This window comes from Thamnophis sirtalis, unplaced genomic scaffold (assembly GCF_051295495.1).
Source record: "Thamnophis sirtalis isolate CommonGarterSnake01/CBP01778 unplaced genomic scaffold, rThaSir2_p1.2 scaffold_5, whole genome shotgun sequence".
Classification (NCBI taxonomy): domain Eukaryota; kingdom Metazoa; phylum Chordata; class Lepidosauria; order Squamata; family Natricidae; genus Thamnophis; species Thamnophis sirtalis.
In genome coordinates this window covers 65,421,688-65,442,173 of record NW_028261385.1, presented here as the reverse complement: position 1 = coordinate 65,442,173, position 20,486 = coordinate 65,421,688, and the positions used below count along the sequence as shown (strand labels likewise).

General features: G+C 34.4%; 1 protein-coding gene and 1 long non-coding RNA gene across 7 annotated transcripts in view; one reads left to right on the top strand and one right to left on the bottom strand.

The window, feature by feature from the left end:
- LOC148045407 (uncharacterized) overlaps nt 1-20,486 on the top strand; it is a 48,345-nt gene that overhangs the window by 15,830 nt on the left and 12,029 nt on the right. For 2 of the 3 annotated variants that reach the window (XR_015696713.1, XR_015696712.1), the window contains exon 2: nt 13,111-13,246. This is a non-coding gene — a long non-coding RNA (uncharacterized LOC148045407). Of the gene's footprint in view, nt 1-13,110; nt 13,247-17,243; nt 17,381-20,486 lie in introns of those variants that run through there. The other variant, XR_015696711.1, reaches the window with a different exon arrangement.
- KIF27 (kinesin family member 27) overlaps nt 1-20,486 on the bottom strand; it is a 32,223-nt gene that overhangs the window by 10,080 nt on the left and 1,657 nt on the right. For 3 of the 4 annotated variants that reach the window (XM_087715945.1, XM_087715944.1, XM_087715942.1), the window contains exons 3-13: nt 19,747-19,947; nt 17,229-18,199; nt 13,009-13,152; nt 12,494-12,694; nt 10,776-10,957; nt 6,821-6,954; nt 4,775-4,930; nt 4,159-4,364; nt 3,148-3,345; nt 2,472-2,579; nt 585-761 (exon numbers count right to left, since the gene is read on the bottom strand). In XM_087715945.1, coding sequence (XP_087572071.1) covers nt 585-761; nt 2,472-2,579; nt 3,148-3,345; nt 4,159-4,364; nt 4,775-4,930; nt 6,821-6,954; nt 10,776-10,957; nt 12,494-12,694; nt 13,009-13,152; nt 17,229-18,199; nt 19,747-19,947 — 2,678 coding nt within the window. The remainder of the gene's footprint in view (nt 1-584; nt 762-2,471; nt 2,580-3,147; nt 3,346-4,158; nt 4,365-4,774; nt 4,931-6,820; nt 6,955-10,775; nt 10,958-12,493; nt 12,695-13,008; nt 13,153-17,228; nt 18,200-19,746; nt 19,948-20,486) is intronic. The other variant, XM_087715943.1, reaches the window with a different exon arrangement.

Here is a 20,486-nt window from a genome sequence, read left to right as displayed (position 1 = left end):
CTGAGCTTCTGCTCAATTTAAAAGGTAAGTGAAAGGGAAGCATATGTCTTAGCAGTTTAACATTACAGACATGAGGGAAAGTGTAGAACTAAGGAGATGGAACAAGTTAAGAGTTTCTGTTAATGGAACTCTAACTACCCTAAAATGTCAGTATTCATCTTGCAAAAACAATTCCACAACAATTTCATAACAACTCCACTTGCACCATAGCACAGAAAGAAGTTAACTTGCTATTTTGATTAACAGAAAAAGAGTAGGCATGCAAATGCAAAGTCAATCTAAGAATGTCACAAGTGCTGCTTCTAGCAAAACCGTATCACCTATTTTGATAACAGACTATAGTGTAACAAAATACATTTTCTATGTTGGTTTGACATAGTTAATGTATTGTTTATTATGGGAGAAAGAGCCAAAAAAAATCATTACAAAGCATTCAGCAGTAGATGTACCCCATATTTCTCATTAAAAATTAGTTAATTTGAAATTGCTAAAACATTTTTATACTGAAGACAGAAAGCTGAGTGCAAGTGCAGAGTGCTAATTTCTAATTTCAATTCCTAGCATGCAGCAGTATTAAAAAGTACCTGGCTGGATCTCAGTTTTTTAATTTCCAAATGGCTTTTCTCCTGCATTAGTGTTTCCTTCTTTAAAATAATTGCTTCTCTTCTTTTTAAATCTTCCTCCAGAGCAGCTAACTCTTGATGCTGGTGCAAAATCTTTTCTATTTCTTCATCTAAGCACTTCTTTTTCTCTTCTAATTTCTATATTGAGCAGAAATGATGCACAAATTTAGCTCCTCAATTATACTAATTTTAATGCTGTAATACTAAAACCAGCTTAAATAATGTTTTTTTCCCCCCAATGGGCTAAAAGTTCCAATTGGCATTTATAGTGTAATTTTATGCACATCAATCCAAAGGTAAGTCATGTTCAACTCAATGGGACATACTCCAAAATTAATAGTAGAGGACTATTTAATTTAGTCAGGTCAAATGGCATACCTCATAAAACTATAATTTGTCCATGTACTAAAAAACACAAACTTTTAAGTTATAACATCAAATCTGACAGATACAAGATAAATTAATACTTATGATTTTCAAATTAGTATGCACATTAAGGATCCCATCACAGTGTTTTTATAAATAGAAATATGAACATAGATTTTTTTTAAGTACATTTTAAAAGATTACAAGTATATCAATGTATACTTCCAAACTGCCTTTTAAAATAATGACTCCTATAGATGTAGATTTTACTGGGGAAGTGGGGGTTGTCCTTGATGCTGTTTTTTTTATTTTCCATGCTTTATCACTCTTTGTTTAAGAAAAATAAAAACAAATTTCTGTGTGGAAGAGCATTCTGCAACCTGCAAGGTCTCTTCCTTCCCTTCCTTCCCTTTTTCTCTTTGGAACTGTGAGGCAGCTGAATTATCTGGATCATGCTTGTACCTCAAATACAAAACAAAGAGTTCTGAATCAGGATGCACTGGAAGAATAGAATGTACTTTGGTTCGCTGTAGTTTTGCCCACCTCTGAGTTCTGTATATCAAATATGTTTGCTTATTTCAACTGACTTGCGCTTGTTTTGCTGTCAGATGGGTTAGGGTTATTGAGGGATAGTTGACAATTACCTCAGCAAATGTATATACCTATTGTATAATCCCAACAAGGATATTTCACCAAGCAGGCAAAAATGTGGGGGATATGAGATTATTCATTTATTCATAAAATGTATATGCTGCCCATCTTTTAACATTGGGAGGGGAGGGAGAGCAGAAAAGGAACAAGAGCCAATGTTGCATTGGTGAGTGCTGAAGAGAGGGAATGGGAAGTTACATAGCTTGTCCTCCAGCTGAGGGACTAGAGCCAGCATGAAACTATCACTAATCATAATAAACTTTTGAAATACTTTATGTTCTTAGTTAAAAATAAAAATTTCCCCATAAGATAACAGAGTTCTAGAAAATCATATAGGCCAAGGGCTAACATGGAAAACAAGATTATCTGTAATCCTATAAATGAGGAAAGGTTGATTGTATGATAAATGATTCACACAATCCCTTATGACTGGTAAAAATCAGATCTTGTTTGCCTCCCTACCCCAATTCATAATTTTCTTTGATTTATCAGTAAAGCATTTTTTTCCAGAGTATCACTTTCAATTTAAAAAACCCACAATTTCTTTAGAGTTTAGAAAAGCTATAATGCTGCTACATTTTGCCAAGCTTTTCATTGTTAACTCATTCTATTACATTACTAATGTTAACCTTTTATCTTTTATCTTTTAAAAATTATTTTAGCTGTCTAAAATACTTCTTAGAGGAGAAAAACCAGGAATAAGCCACAGAAATTAAATACTAAATAAAGAGTTGCAGGATTCAAGCCATTTAGTGGCCGTATGTTATGGATAGAGTAGAGCAAGGCTATCAAAAGCGTTTTAGCAGACTAGCATTACAAAATTTCAATTGCCTGCAGTTGTTGGGGAGCCCCAGTTGAGTTTCTTTTCTTAAATGCAGCAATCTCTTCATCCTTTAGCTTTAGAATCTTCTCCTGCTGTTCTGTTTTTTGTTGAAGTTCCTGTAAGTAATTTTTTTTTAAACACATATTACTAGAATATTGACTTTTTCAGTTCTCATTTTGAAACAAATTTTAGAGGCACAAAGAAGACTGAAGGAATTTGCCCATCTAGTCACCAGGAGTTAAGATTGACTCAAAGGTTCACATGTGCATGTGTGCGTGCGCGCACACACACACACACACACACACACACACACACACACACACACACAGCAGTAATCTTTACAAGTCTCAACCGTTGATATAGACTTTCTACAATACTGTAGAAAGCCTGGAATTGAAGTAAAATACATGGTGTCTCAAGTAAATTTAGAATTCAAATATGATTTGAATTAGGAACCTTTTGGGGGCTCGACTGTAATATACAATTTCTGAAACCTTTATTCAATGAATAATGACATGCAGTTAATGTATAGATTTGTGGAACTGTTTACACATAAAATTGTACATTAACTGCATATTATATTCACTGAAGAAGTGTTTTATAAGTTGTGCATTACAATCAAATGAAATGAAACTATTGTCATTAAACATAGTTATAATTTACATCTGAAATAAAAACTTTTACCTTGATTTTCAATTGACCATGCTGAATTCCTGTTTCCAATATTTTCTTTTTTTCATTCTCTTCACGCAATTTTTTCTGTAATTGGGCTTGTTGATTTTTCATGTGATTAATATTCTGTTCTAGTTCTGATATACGTTTCTTATTCTGGGTAGATAATGATGCTAGATTCTTAGTTTCCTGTTGTTTTTTCTGTATGACCTGAAGTCACATAGTACATTTTATTTCATCAGTTACTGTTATATAATATACTGTTTTATTGTTTGGTTAGCTTTCTAATTGGACTGTTTTACTAACTTGCTGCTTGTTTAATTATGGTTCATTGCATATATGACTAGCTTTGGACATTTTCAACATACAAGTGAACTATATATATTAAAGTGATTTTCCTTTTATTTATAGTTTCGTTATCTATCTATCTATCTATCTATCTATCTATCTATCTATCTATCTATCTATGAAAGACACAAACTATAAATAAAATGAAAATCATATTAATGGTACTTGGCACAATATTGAGTACATCATTAATTACATTGTCAAGGATTTTTACAGGTGGAGAACATTACTTTCAGAAAACAAATCTATTATTGGAAATGCTCAATAATTAAGTAATTTTATAGCTTATTTCTTAATATCTAGGTTATATAAAATATACAGAATTATATGGACAAGAATTGCATAGAGTAAATGAGCAAAAAACTACATTTCTGGAGAAAAGATCCATACTATATTTGGAAGAGAGATATATAGATAGTCAGATAAGAAAGCATTGTAGTAACCCCCCCCCCCCCCCATTGAGTAGATTTCTGATCTCCAGTTTATGTTCCAAGTCCCTTTGTTGCCACGGCTATTAAATCTATTCTACTATATCGCACGCACCAACCTAGCAAGATTCATGAATTATGATGATATAAAGTATATATTTTCTAGTTGAGAGACTAGGTGAGATATTATCTTGTATTTTTTACAGATTATGCACAGGTTTTTAATGAATTTCTCAACTGCAAATACCTGAACTTTCAGTTTTGCTGCATCCATTTTTTTTCTGAATTCTTTCTGTAATCTGGCTTTTTCAGCAATGTCCCTTAGTTCCTTGTTCCCCAGTTCTTGGAGTTGCTTTTGTGTTTCTGCTAAATCAATTTTAGCCTGCTCTGCTTCATGTTCCAGTTGTGTTATTTTCAGAGAATATTGCTGACTTACAGATCGAGCATCATTACCTTAAAAAATATTAATTTTAAATAATGGAGATCTCATTTGTGACTTTTGGCATTGTAGCAGCTATTGTTATCATTTTTAAAAACCATTTAACATATATATTACCAAAAAAATTAAAAAACTGGTCCAAGTGATATTAAAGATGGCTCCTCATAAACATATTTTTTCTCAAAATAACCAGGTGGTAGATTAGGCAACAAAATTAAAATAAATGGTTCAACACAATTTAATGTAACTTTTTAGAAAAAAATCACAAACTGAGGATTGTTCCAATGATAAATGCTGTACATTGACTTTACACTGCCTTTTAAAAAATTGTTTTTCACTGTGCAGCAATAATTATCTCATATAAAACCTGGTTATTTTCTTTTATATATTTATATTCAAAGTGTAAGTTACAAAATAAATTTACCCGTTTTCACCAATTCTTTAATGAGTTCTTCTTTCATTCGGATATTAAGAGTAAGTTCATTCATTTTTTGCTTAGCAGCAATAAGTTTTAGCTCTGAATTCTTTAACTTTTGCACATTTCTTATTTGACTTTCCTTGATAAGTTCAATATCCACACCTTTAAAGAAAGTATACTGTTTTAATAACATAAAACATATTCTCTGAGAGGCCTAAAATATTAAATGTAAGCAGTTTTGGGTCTAACGGAACAAAACTAGGCTAAGTATATTATAAAATGAACTGCATTTCTGTACAAGATTTTTTTTAAAAGGTTGAAATCTATTTTTAGTACACAGTTAAGTACAGAAAGTTTATGAACACAAGTGATTATATATGAACGCAACTACAGGAAGCCTTCAACTTATAACAGTTTGTTTAGTGACTTGAAGTTACAACAGTACTGAAAAAAGTGACTTATAACAATTTTTCATACTTATGACTATGTCAACATTGCCATGGTCACATGATCAAAATTCAGATGGTTGGCAACTGACTCCTATTTATAACAATTGCAATGTCCGAGATATCATATCCTTTTCTAACCTTCTCATAAGCCAAGTCAATGACTAAGGCAGATTCACTTAACAACTGTGTTACCAATTTAACTACTGCAGTGATTCACTTAACAATTGTGATAAGAAAGGTCCTAAAATGGGGCAAAATTCACTTAACAGCTGACTCACTTAACAGAAATTTTAGACTCAATTGTCCTCATAAGTCAAGGACTACCTATATATGTATCAAATATATGAATGTGGATTTCATATATAGCATAGTGAGTTACCTTATTTTTCGGAATATAAGACGCACCAGAGTATAAGACGTACCAAGGTTTTGAAGAGGCAAATTTTTAAAAAAATTAAGTAGGTAGATAGAGGGATAGAGAAGGAGAGAAATACAGTAGGTAGGGAGAGAGAGAGAGAGAGAGAGTAGTTAGGTAGGTAGATAAAGGGGGAGAGAGAGAAAGAGAGAGAGAGAAAGAGAGGGAGAGAGAGAAATACAGTAGATAGGTAGATGTTTCTGCTGGCACAGCACTTGATCAATGTAATTCTCATCAATCAGTTAAAGAGCTTTCCAAAGGGGGGGGGAGTTTTTACACTCTGCAAATCTCCCCAAAACGGCCTGTTTTTCGCAAAAACGGGCCCGTTTTTTTTTAAAGGCAGGAATAGCCTTGGGGGGGGGGGGGCTTGCAGAGTGCTCCTGGGGGGTGAGGGGGCAAAAATGAGCAAAAAATAGGGACATTTTTTGTCAAAAAAATTGCACTGCCCATTGTTCACTCATTTCTGCCCTCCCCAGCCCCCAGGAGTTCTCTAAAAGCCTCCATAAGGTTATGTCCGGCCATTTTGGTGAAGGGCGGGGCTTTGGGAGGCAAAAATGCTATATTCGGTGTATATGACGCACCCAGATTTTCAGCCTCTTTTTTGAGGGAAAAGGGTGCGTCTTATACTCCTAAAACTATGGTACTTAAGCTTCCAGGTATAGTTTGAAAACTAATTGTGTGTACATTGGCCAATGCAGATAAACTTTAATATATTATTCAAAAATAGCATGCAGTAATAGGGATTTATGTATAATATCAAAATATCACCTATAATATGTTAATTCTCATTTGCTAGCATTCATAATGATTTTCCATATTTATTGATTACAACTTAAAATGCTACATGTTTAAATCTCTGTGTAATAAAATATATTGTTTAAGTTTTACTGACATATTATATTCATTACATATTTGAATGCACTGCTGGTTTTTTTTAAGAGCCTCTTTGCTTAAAATATTTTAATTGAAAGGCATTTCAATAAATAAATATTTAAAGTATTAAAGAGCAAATATGTATATTTTATGAAATTTAATGTTAATATTATAGTACAAATGTCATCCTCATTAATTAATTATGCATTGCTTTGAATACAAATCCTTACTTCCAGATTCCCGTTCCCATTTTATTCTTTGGACTACATAAGACACAATAATAGTTGTAGACCAATAACTGGTAGATCAATTTACCTTCTTTATCTGTAACAGCTTCTGTTGATGAAAGATTTCCGATTTCTGAAATGGCATTTTGCTGTACCTCTTTTCCTTTAGTTATATAGCTAGAAGAAGCCGGCTTCCGTGTCCATGTACGGTTTAAGGAACGTCTAAGTAAAAATTGAAGCAGGCATTTAAAGAAAAATACAGCTTGAGATGACAACTGTATTACAGATAGTCCTTGACTTGCAACCATTTCTTTAGTGACCCTTCGAAGTTACAACAGCACTAAAAATGTTACTTATGACTATTTTTCACACTTATGACCATTGTAACATCCCCATGAACGTTGAGATCAAAATTTAGATGATTGGCAACTGACAAAGTCAATGGGAAAGCCAGATTCACTTAACAACTGTGATGAGAAAGTTCGTAAAATGGGGCAGAACTCACTTAACTGTCTCGCTTAGTAACAGAAATTTTGGGCTCACTTATGGTCATAAGTCGAGGATAACCTGTAATTGTAAGCATTTTTACAGTGAAAGAAGGTTTTATGAACAAAACATTGCTATGTATATTGCTACTAAATAAAAATGTGATTATTTTCTTTTGGCACATTTGTTATCTTGTTTAATTATTTTTTTGTGTATAAAGTTTTTTATTTTTTCATTTTCATAACATATAACCACATGTATACTATTACATAGCCAACATTGTATTGTATTATTAAATGTTTACATCAATTCGTCTTACCATCAACTCCCAAAAACAATTATTGACTCTTCTGTTCTCCATACACTATATTTGTACCTTATCCACCACTTTCTTCTCCCTCTCTCCTCCCCCTCTCTACCTCCTTTCTTCCCTCTGTCACCCTTCCCTTCTCTACTTCCCCTTCTTCTTCTCTCTCCCCTTTCCACTCCTTTCTCTTCTCTTCCCCCCCGCCCTCTCTCCTATCCCTCTCTTCTTCCTTTACCTCTCTTCTCTACTTCACCTCATTTACTTGGTGTATTTCAGCTTCTGAGAGACCTCCATTTTATGTTTATGGTATTTATAATTCCTTATCAATATACATATTTAATTTTAACATATACACTATCTTCCTCCTCCTTTTTTTAAAAAAAAGAGGGGGGGAGTATACATATATAGTTATTGTGCTTTTAAATCTCCCCCTTCCCAGCCTAATTTGGGCTGAAATGTAGACCTGGTTACAATTCCCAGCTATTCTCATCATTATATTTATATAATTATGCATCCTTACACGCCCCCCACTTTGTGATTCTGTCGTTAAATCTCAATAGTTTTCCACTGTAAGTATATTTCATGTTCCCTCTCCATTTTTCCATATCTTGGTTTAGGTTACTCTTAATTGTCTATAAATGGCAATCCTTACTGTTCAATGTTCATTACAATTCCCTTAATCTACTAGATAGAAAAACAAGCAGTACACATCTCACTTTTTTCATTATCTTAGAAGTTCTATATATGTTCATGTTTCGTATATTTTAACCCATGCTTAATTGTCCTTCTATTGTCATATTCAATCAATTAGCAACTTAGTTTAATTATCATGTATAAAAGTGAATCACAAACCTCTGCTTTACAATCTCCCCATATCAGTTTCATATTTGTCCATATTCCATATATTTTAACCTTTATTTAATTATCTTTCCATTATCATATTCAATTAGTTAGCAACTCAATTTTATTGTCATATTTAGGAATAAACCTCTTCACTTTAGCTTTATATTTTCCCATATAACAATTTCTAGTAGTCTGATTTTTTTCCTAGTAAGTCTTTTGTCCCACTTCTCTATTTCTGCCTTCTCCCTTTTGTTTGTTTTGACACGTTCACCCTCTTCAATTTTCCCCAAGCCACCATCAGAGCTCTTTTATATTTCCCTTTGTTGGGGTGTAACTTCCTTCTTCAATTTTTTCTTCAATTTTCCTTATGCCGCTATCAACGTTCGAAACATCTTTTGTTTGCTTTTTATTTCCTTTTGTTGGGACACATCCCTCCTTTTAAATTTTCCCCATACCATTGTCAGACCCAATGGAGTTTTTTGTCTGCTTTTCATTTCCCATCGTTTCTACCCCTTCATTATCTCCCCCCTCCTTCTTCCTTCCCTTATTTTTTAAATACCTGCTTCTCTGAGTTCAGAATTCTATTTAGGCTTGATTTTAATGAGTTTAATGATTTATGCATATTTTTTATAATTTCACGTAGTTCTTCAAATTCCCACCTTTCCATAATGTCCAGTTCCAAAGTTACAGTTAATTATACAGATCTTATTTCAGAGTTCTGGTCCACCTTAAATTTATCTAATTCAACTGCTGTGGAGAAGAGCGAAGGAAGCCATTTTGGTCTTTTGTTCTTCCTTAATGTCCAGTTCCAAAATTGCAGTTAGTTATACAGATCTTATTTCAAAGTTCTGGTCCACCTTAAATTTATCTAATTCAACTAATGTGAAAATGGAAGAGAAGCTGGAGCCTTCTTGATTTTTTGCAGAAAAAAACTTTGTATTTCCCAGTTCTTGTTCTTATTTTTTTTCCCTTGCCACCTCTCGTTATCTTTCCACCTCTCGTTAGTTATAGTTGCTCAAAATATTATTAATTGGAACAAATTTGCATACAGCCAAAGTCGGGTATGTTTCTCTTTGCCTTCTCTTCGCCTCCTGCTTTTCCAAGTTCTGATTTATGGCAGTTCATTAATTAGAACTTCCCGCACAGGCAAGATTAGGCTATCAGTTGTCAGTGAGAAAATAGTGCTTTTTCTTGATCTTTCTCCCTTGTTGCATTCCACCTCTCATTAATTAAAGTTGCTTAAGATATGTTAGTTAGAAGAAACTCGGAGGAAGTAAATCTTCACACTCCTAGATTCCTTTAGAAACACAATCTTTTCAAGTCTAAAACAAAATCTAGAACTTGTGTTTGAGTGGGTTTGTCACTTCTCTACTTTATCCTTTCCGTCCAAATTGTGTCAAGCAAATGGTTCTCTTTTGGGCTTGTGATTCAACTCTCCATTTTCCTCCTCCTTTCTTTCTTTTTGCCCAAATCCCAATCTGTCCATCAATATTATTTATGCTCTCAAGGTTCTTTGCCTTTTCCAAATTCTGATTTATAACTCTGGGTTAATAGATCTTCTTACCAGGCTTTCATCTCACCTCTGCACATTCCTGCTCAGCTGCTTTGGCCTGAAGCCAGCTTCTTGTGCAGCAATGCTGCCATGCTGCCACTCCGACTCCGATTCAGAGGGCAAATCTCTGACCTATGAGGGACCTGTTGCACGCCCTCTGAGTCTGGTGAGACAATGGCCCTTCTTCACACACACACCCAGGAGGTTCTGATCCAAAAACGGATCTCGGAATTGGTTTGTCAGACAGGGTTCATGTGAGATTCTTCAAAGCTCACATCCCCCACGTTTGTCCAGCTGGAGAACTTCTGGTCGACTCCTATTATCTTGTTTATTGATGAATTCAAAAACAGTTTTATAAGTACTATCACATCCTACAGAAATACAACTTTCTATTAGCTATTCTGGAACTGAACTGCAATGTAGTTTAGGTGGGTTACCTTTGTAAATATCCAGAAATTGCAGTTATTGGGGTATAATGTCATATCTAGGTTACTAAATGATACAGGGGACAGAAATAATAAAGAACTTGTACTGAAGGATCGGCAGTGGTTGCTAGTTGCCTATAAAGCAAAATTTAAAATGCTAGAGTTTATCTTTAAACTATAACTAGCTTAGAACTTGACAAACTAAGGGACCATCTCCATTAACTTCCTCTTACTCAGATCAGCAGAAGAGGACGCTTTGAAGGTCCCCCACCAGAAGTTACACAACACATTGTTGACTGTTGGTTCAGCTTCTTCCTGCCTGCTATAAAATTATTCTTTCACATTTAAATATATTTTCACAGCATGAGCTAACAGATAGACATGTTAATATCACAAGCTATATATTGGTCATATCTGATTAAAAACATACCTAAATCTGAATCTTCTTCCACTCTTGGCATTGTTTTCATCATCATCATCATCACTGTGATCAGAAAAGCAATAATGAAGGACTTCATCTTGCTCTTCTATGTGATCCATCATGATCTGATTACGGGTCTGAAATCCAGCTATAACTTTACTTAAGGAATACATCGGAGGGCTTGTGTGTACCTTTTAAATAAGTTTTAAAAATTAATTTTTAAAACAGGTTCTGTTTAAAAATTACTCAGTGTATATTGTAGGGCAAAGTAACTTTATATGACTCAAATTCCCATTTTGGGGGAGAAGGTTAGGATGAATTATTGTGTTTACATCTTTGCTTGTCCTGATAATCGGAACTATATTAGTTGCTATTTTTATTTATTTGTCAAAATAGAAATTTGCCCACCTCCATAAAGACTGTACAACATTAAAATTAGTAAGAACAATAAAACAAAAAGCAATGTACATCCCGAAGAGAAAACTTTCCAACTAACTTAAATAAAAATCCATAAGATAATTACCAACTATCTAATCCAGGTCTGGGGGAAAGCAATGTTTCACAGACTTTTTAAATGAAGTGAGGGTGGGATATGCAATTCCGAGGGATCTGCTATTACATAGAGCAGACATAATAGAGAAGGTCAAAAGTCCAAGGCCTGTTTGATGAAATTATTTGACAACTGACATATGCTATCGTAGTCAGATAGCCAGGCCCTATGCCATGAAGGGTTTTATAGGTGGAAACTAGCATCTTGAATTGCACCTAGAAGCCAAATGGCAACCTGTTGAGCTCATGGAGCATTAGTGTTATGTACGAATGCCAAAAATGTCCATTACTACCCACCTCAGTGCATTCTGGACCAGCTATAAGTGTTCATCCATCCAGGACTCAACATGGAAAATTTCCAGGATTTGGGGCCCTAAATACCCACAGCCCCTCAGTCTTGATGTGATTGAGAGTAAATGTATTCCTCTCCATCCAGATTCTCAGCCTTCAGTCTCTGACAGCCTCATTTAGACACCAAGGATTGAAATGTACAATTGGAAAACATCAAGCACCGACAAATGACCTCGCTCAGTCACTTATGGATGTTAAACAGAAGGGGTGAAAATATAGAACCCTATAGCATCTACAAGTGAGTAGCCATAGGCTGCAGCGCCTTTCTTCCAACACCAACTAGAATTATTTGCATAGGGGGGGGGGGGGAAAACATAGCACAGCATCCTCTACTCAGTTCAGAAGGATACCCCAATTAATGGTATCAAAACCTGCCAAGAGATCTCTGGGATTGAGTGTATACCTCATATCGGCCTCTTCTAAAGGTCTTTATTTTATAATATCCAAATGACGATATTCTTTTTTTCTGACATTCAGAGATTATTCAGGCCAGTTCCCAATGCTAACTCTGCTATGTTCCACAGCTGTCCAATGCAGGCATATCAGGAATGGGCAACCTTTTAAAATATTGGAACAGAACAGAACAAAGAACCCAGCTCTAGTGGAAAATGGGGAATATCAAAACCACCAGATAGAAATGGAAGAAATGGAGGAAATAAATGCATTATATTTACCATCTTTAAATGGGATGGGAGAAATTATTCATTACAGTTTCTTTCCTCAATTGATCAACCTACAGATGTTCATGTTACCATAGTTCCCTTCAACTTTGATTAATAATTTGAAAATAATAAAGTTAATTATATAATTTTTTTTTCCATATATACCTTTCGAGAATCCAATCTTAATGGTATGTTATTCATCTGCATCAAACTTTTAGTTAATGGAACACTATAGGGCCTTTTAGCTGATATTACCGCAGTTGGTCCATCTCCAGAAGCACCATCAGAGGCAGATGCTTTTGCCATTTTCTCCAATTTGTCATTTAGCTGGTTAATTATAAGTCGCTGCTCTACCATTTTTTCATTCTTGAAATGAAAAAAAAAAATTGCATTTATTAAACTACAGAATTGCAGAAATTAAAGCCACTGAAATTTGGATTCAACTTAAATTTAAAATTGCATTCTTATATGGACTTACATGGGAATAAATCTTGATAACCCTAATTATAATCTTTTCAAACTATTTATGGTTGTAATATTTTGGTTATTATTATTATTGTTATCTATGATTGATATAATTGTGTGTGTGTGTGTATATATATATATGTATATGTATATGTATATGTATATATATATATATATATATATAGCCTAAATAACTTGCAGAAAACTTAAATTACCTGTAACCTATTTGTATCATGTGCCTCCTTTAGTGATTCCAGATATTCATGATTTTCTTGTATCAGCTTTTGTATCTGATCTTGCAATATTTTTATTTCCAGTTCTTTTTCACTGAAGACTTCAGCATCTGTTGCAAGAGACTGCTAGGTAATAAAGAGAGAATGACTGAACATATGAAATGGAAGTCCACAAATAGAAATGCATTGTGATATTTGCTGCAAATATAGCAGTTATGCTGTAAGTACTGTATTGCATTAACTATATATATTTTATTGTATATAACCCAAGTATAGTATGCAAAAATTATGAATACATATTGTCTCAAACAATCAAGTGCCTTTAATTTAAACCAACAAAGTACTTAGTAAAAAAGCCTTTGCCACATTTTGATCTTATAGGGAAAATGATGTGTATTAATAGCACCCTGTTGTTTCCTCAATTCCTGCAAATAATAATACTTTAAAAAACATGTCTTATATTTCATGTACGATTTGAGATGGGATAGCTAAAAAGAGAATTACCATGACTGGAAAGGAAATTGAATTCCAATTGTGAATGGTATAGTATTAATAACAGTTGTTCAGAGAGTTACTAAAGGAAATGTTCTTTTTCATCATTCTATAATAATCTTCCTAAACATATTTCCTTGTAGCAGCAGAAATGAGGAGAATTAAAATCTATTTTCTTGTGTCACTACAGTGCTTGGTACTGAACAATACATCTGCCATCTGGAAACTGGCAAATAGAAGGAAAAATGGAAAAAAGTAAATAAATAACCTAAGGAACAATTAACTTTTTAACGAATTTAATTACTTTCCATAATTACAATCCACTTGGCTAGTAAGACATACTACAACTAAATCTAATTTATTAAATCTAGTTATATCAATAGAGTTATTATGACAAATATAACTGCATTCCTGTTTGTTGTCATTAACTCCAAGATGCAGGGGGGTGGGGTGTCTCAAATAAAGAGTTTGGGGATGCCATAGGAGAAACAAGAGAAGGGCTGGTGTAGGCTGTATGCGAGCTGGGCTAAGATTAGGATGGTCTGGTGCAGGTCACATACAAGCAGGAATGAATGCTGATTGGACAAAAGAAAGATCGACTTGAGACCTTCTCTGCCAACCTCCCCATTGACTAGGCTTGTGAAGCCAGCAGGGAAGGTCAAAAATGGTGAACATATAACTGCAGCTCATTGTGAGTAACTGCAAGTTATGTACCCACGAACTGGGATTTCTATGACTGTTAAGAGGACACAAACCTGGAGGACATCTATTTTTTCATGATGACCATAACTAAGTGATCACTAAACAAATGGATACAAGCCTAGAATTAACTGTACATGTCAGGTAGGAAACAGATGTTTCAACCAGAAAATGGGGGGTTGGTTTTCAGGCTGTTTTTAACTCTGAAAAAGACAGGTAATCAGGCAGGTTGCGAATCACATTAAAGTAAGATTGTTACACTGTTACAGAGTTCCCAGGAGCCAGAGAAAATGTAGAATGTAACATATGAATATTTAAACCCTACCATTCCAGGGAATCCATTATCTTTATTAACATCACTAGAGTTTTGGTTGAATGTATGGGTTCCTGATGAAATATACACTATATTGCCAAAAGTATTCGTTCACCCATCCACATAATCAGACTCAGTTGTGAGCGAATACTTTTGGCAATATAGTGTATGTCTGAGAGCTCGCCATGCCAGTATTACCATCTTTAGTCATACTCTTGCTAGATGTAGCATTATATGCTAATGATAACGACAGTACCAATCAGCCTTAGCATATTTTGGCCAGCAAGCCACAAGTACAACCAGTAAAACCCAAGTATGTTCATGTTGTTCTGTGCAAACTAGAATCTGATTCACCAGCTATCTGGTTATTACACATCCCATTCTAAAGATAGTCTTGGATGGGGTGGCACTGCCCCAAACAGACCCTGTGCGTAATCGGGTGTGGGTGTTTCTCCTGGACTCATGAATCCTGCTTGAAGAGTAGGTGGCCAGGAGGGCCTTTGCACAACTGCCGATTGTGTACCAGTTATGCCCTATCCTGGATGAACAATTCTTATTCACAGTCACTCATGCTTTAATCACCTTCCGTCTTGACTATTGCAACGTGCTCTACATGGGGCAGCCCCTGAAATGCATCTGGAAGATCCAGTTGGTGCAAAATGCAGCAGCCCACATGGTTTTGTGTAGACCTCGGTGTGCACATGTATCACCTCTCCTGCGGGAACTGCACTGGTTGCAAATTGCTTCTGGGTGCAATTCAAGGTGCTAGTTGTCACCTTTAAAGCCCTTCATTGCTTTAAACAAGTTATCTGAGGGACTGTCTCTTGCCAGTTACACTTACCCACTAGAGCAGGGAGGTAAGGAATACTGCAAGTACCAGCCCCTAAGGAGATACATGTGCCGAGACCCAGAAGAACAGCCTTCTCCCTGGAACATCATCCCCCCTCCAGACATTAGACTGGCCCCCACTTTAACACTCTTTTGGAAGGCCCTGAAGACGTGGTCCTGCCAGTGGGCCAGGGGATGGAGCCCATTAAATGGGTAGCATGAATACATGTTGTCACTGGGGTGGGGAGTTATTTTATTTTTTTTATTTTTATTCTTTTTATTTCTTTTATATGGTGTTTTTATGTCCTTTTAAACTGCCTTGAGTTGCCATGTGCAAGTAGGCGGCAATATAAATTTTATAAATAAATAAAAGCTACACATGCAGTTTTGTCATATTCAAATTTGTACTAAAAAGGAAAAAAAGACAAAGCAGCTTTAACACATTTTACTTATTAGAAGCAATTTCTAGTGATCAAGATATACATTTCCTGTTATCTATAAGTATAGATTACATGTCTGCAGGTAACAATTTCATATAAGGGTGTATTAAATTTGGTTTGATGAAAATGGAAGGCAAACGTACTGAACTTGTAAAATCTAGAGCTTTGCATAAGAAATACAACATTCTAGATTTGATGAAATTCCTTACTTTTGCAAGAAACTTTTAAAACAAAATTCACAGTGTTCAGTGGTTTCCCCTGATTATGCATATTTCAGAAATCTAAGGGAAAAAGCCTATTGTATAACATTTTCTTCTGCTAATTTAAGATTCATTCATAACTATTTCAAGCTTACGTCCCACTAGGCCTACTCAATAATTTAAATAAAGCGCAGAACATTACTTCCATTAAACTAGCTCTCATAGGCAGGTAATGGAAATATAAGAGCTATGTTTAATAACCAAAGAAAATTATTTGTTTACAGTTCACATATGGGGAAAAAAATCAGGCCCCTGGATGTTGGATTTACCATCTTTATGATTCAGCCAATATGCATATAATTTGTAAAAGATCCCTAACAGAATTAATGTTATAACATTTTCCAGAAATAATGTGATTTGTAATTTTTATATACTATATTGCAGCCTCCCCGGTCTGGTGTTTCCCAGGTGTGTTGGGGAAGACTGATGAATAACTTGTAATTCTTGGTGCTATTATTGATTTTCATCAGTTTTATAATGACAATATCAAGTGATCATTTCTGTTAACAGCTACATTCTTGTAATGTAAGCATTTTAGATCAGGGAGAAAGAGACAAAAAGATTTGCAAACTAAGGAACTGTATATAAACAGTTCATACTGAAATGAAAATGAAATATTAGCCAAGAGATAGATAATAGAACCACCAAAGTTTTAAAAGAATGCTTCACTGTTTATTAGCTTTAAAAATAATAAAAAATTATAAAAGATCTATGTTAGAAAAAGTAGCTAGACAAGTTCCAAAAGATAAGCTGAAAGACTTCTTAAGCTAAGGATGACTTGCCAAAACTCTGACCTTTGAAAAAAATCCATAATTTCCTGAGGGAAGATTTCTTACGCTGTATTAATGATTGCATATTGAACCATTTCCAAATAAAGAACCCATCTTTAATATTAAATTGTACTAAATTGAGGTATTGTTCTCCTGCTTGTTTTTTTAACATGCCTCTCAAATTATCCCATAGCACTGATCAAGCTGATATGCTGGAATGGGAGCGAAGGTAAATTCATTTGAACAAAACTTTGCCTTAATGTGCAGACAACGCTTCTGTATGCAATCTTTTATTAAATTTATCAATTTATAATACCCTTATTTATAACTTATAATACCCTTATATTTATAATTATATTTATAATTTATAATACCCTTATATTAAATTTACAGTAAGTACCTGATATTTCTTCAGCTCTCTTTTAAGCTGAAGAATCGTAATATGATATGGTCCTTCTTGGTCGGCTACTGTTCCAGTGTTTACCTGGGGAATAGATGCCTCTCTCCTAAGTTCCTGAGCTACATGGATCCATTCTTGCAGTTTTTCAAGTTGATTTTTTGATAGGTTGGCAATGTTTTTTAAATCAACAAGAAATAAATAAGCTTCTTCAATGCAATTTCTCAAATTAAAACTTTCAATTTGAAACTGAGCAAGCTGCTGTTCAAGACAACGAATTCTGTTTTTGTCTTGGCATAAATCCTGTGATCCTTGGCTACCAGAAGACTGTCCATTAGTTTGTTGGTTTTGCAAGGCTTCCCGAAGCAACTTAATGGCAAGCTCCATTTCATCTATACGATCCCAGTCTGGGTTATAGTTGACAATAGGTTTGTTCCTAATATTTTTTGCTCTGTTAGCATACTTGATGGAATTTAATGATTCATCAAAATCAGAAGAAGATGGACTAATACATGTTATCATGACAGTCTTTGCATTGCCTCCTAAAGAGTCTTTAAGGATACGTGTGATTTTAGCATCCCTATATGGAATGTGTATATTTTTTCTTTTTGGGTCTCCAAGTGCACTTATCACATTTCCCAAAGCTAATAAACCACTGTTGATCTGAATAGATTCTTTGAATCTTTCACCAGTATTGCCAGTTTTTGTAACTCTTTCTGATCCGGCAAGATCTACAAAGTGGAATTTAGAAGCGATCTGCTGTCCTGAATTTTTGGGTGAATTTTGTGCACCCTCTTTGTCCTTCTGCAAAGGCTGCTGTTGTTGACAGACACTGATGGTAAAAACAGCATGGGATCGGCTGGAATGCTCATTCATTTGGGTTGTCCCTGTATGTCTAGCAGCATTCCCTGTTTCCAATAGGCTCATCACTTCTTCTGTACTTTCTACTTGGCAATCTTTGGCACCAACGATTACTAAAACAATAAAGGTTATAAATATAACATTTTCAGAAAAATTAGATTAAGTTTTTAACAAATATATAGGCAATCCAGTTATTTTTCAAGCAAGAAATAATTCATATAAAATAAAATATTATAAAATAAGCAGCAAATGAAGCTTTCATCAAAATGTATGTTGTGATACCACAAAGATGCTTTGCCTCTTACATACTCTGCATTGGTTGCAGAGTCAACCGAAAGTAAAGTAGGGGAAATTCTTGGATGTGCTGGTATATGTATGTAGCTGTATGAAAATTTAATATTTTATGATGATCCACTGTGCCTCTAAGTGAAATAACAAATGGAAAAAAGCTTTAAATGGAGAAAAAAATATCCATAGCATAACAATGGACATTTGAAGAAAAGATATGCATTGTTGTCCCAAAGGTGCTTTTTTCAAGAGGCAACTGGATTTTGTTTTTTTCTTTGAAGACGTTTCGGTTCTCATCCAAGAAGCTTCTTGAGCTCTGACTGGATGGTGAGGAATGGAGAGATTTATATTCCTTGCAGACAGCTGGTCATTTGCATTCTTTTAGTGGGTTGTTAAGGTCACCTGGAGGTTTATCTGTGTCATTAGGGTCACCTAAGTGGTGTAATTTGGTGTGGAACCTTCTTGGAAGGCATTCAACAGTTCTAAGAAGGCTCCAACCAATTTGCACCACTCAGATGACCCTGATGACACAGATAAATCTCCAGATAATCTTAACAACCCATTAAAAAAATGCAAATGACCAGCTGTCTGCAAGAAGTATAAATCATTCCATTCCCCACCGTCCAGTCAGAGCTCAAGAAGCTTCTTGGATAAGATGCAAAATGTCTTCAAAGAAAAACCAGAACATCCCGTTGCCTCTTGAAAAAGCACCTTTGGGATAACCATGACCTGGATGACTGAAAATCTGCATAGACATGTATGCGTTGTTGCCATGTTTCCCTGAAAATAAGCCCTCCCTGGATAATAAGCCCAATTGGGCTTTTGAGCACATGCGCTAAAATAAGCCCTACCCCCCAAAAAGCCATCCCTGAAAATATTGCAACACAGCAGCAGCCATGAGGTGACCATGCTCGCCACCTCCTGCACCTCAAAAATAATAAGACTTCCCCAAAAATAAGGCCAAGTGCTTATTTCGGGGGTCAAAAGAAAATAAGACCTGTCTTGTTTTCGGGAAAACATGGGTATTCTAGAAATATTCAGCTAAACAGTAACACTTATCTAAAGGACTTTCCTGATTTTTGATATCTTTTTAAAGCAGAATAATGGGAAAAGATTAACTTTGTTGAAAGATGCTATTTTAGTTATGAGTGACAGTGATTATTAAACACAGGCAATTAAAGCATTACATTTAAAGTACAAATTACTTTGCATAAAAATTAAAGTTAATTTCCTCTGAATAATTCAACTTTAATAAAATGAACTTAACATTATTTTAGAGGTACAGTACATCTATAGAAAATATGAGCATACATTATAAAAATGTTTCAAAATTATTAGTAAATAAAAACTTAGTTGAAATTTATATTTCTACCTGTATTGCCCTTTTCATCTTCTCTAATATGCAAATCTTTCATAGATGTCTCTAGTTCCAAGAGATCTCGGAGTTCTTCTTTATAGACTTCTATGTACGAAACTTTAACTGCAAAATCAGTATTATGGTTTTCAGAAATAATCTGAAATATTTCTTGAATTGCCCGTGGAATAATACCCCTCTCTTCTTCTGCAACTGATGCTAAAATGAGAAAATAATTTTAATCCAAACATGGAGCTGAAAGATGCAGACTCAGAAATATCATAGCAACACTGAAAATGAAGTAAAAGGAATCTGGATGACTTTTAGCTCAATATGCTGTATGTATGTGTATGTATATATATATGTATGTATGTATGTGTGTATGTATGTATGTATGTATGTATGTATGTATGTGTGTATATATATATATATACACACACACACATACATACATACATACATACAATATATATATATATATATATATATATATATATATATATATATATATACATACATATGTATATGTATATGTATATATATATATATATATATATATATATATATATATATATATGTGTGTGTGTATGTATGTATGTATGTATGTATGTATGTATGTATGTATGTATGTTGTATTTGTGCTGATAAATATTTGGGCATACCGGGGGTTGTAACTCTAAAATAGATATGTGTCTGTGTGTGTGTGTGTGTGTGTGTGTGTATATTTTCACATTCAATTGTCAGGGTCATATAAATCA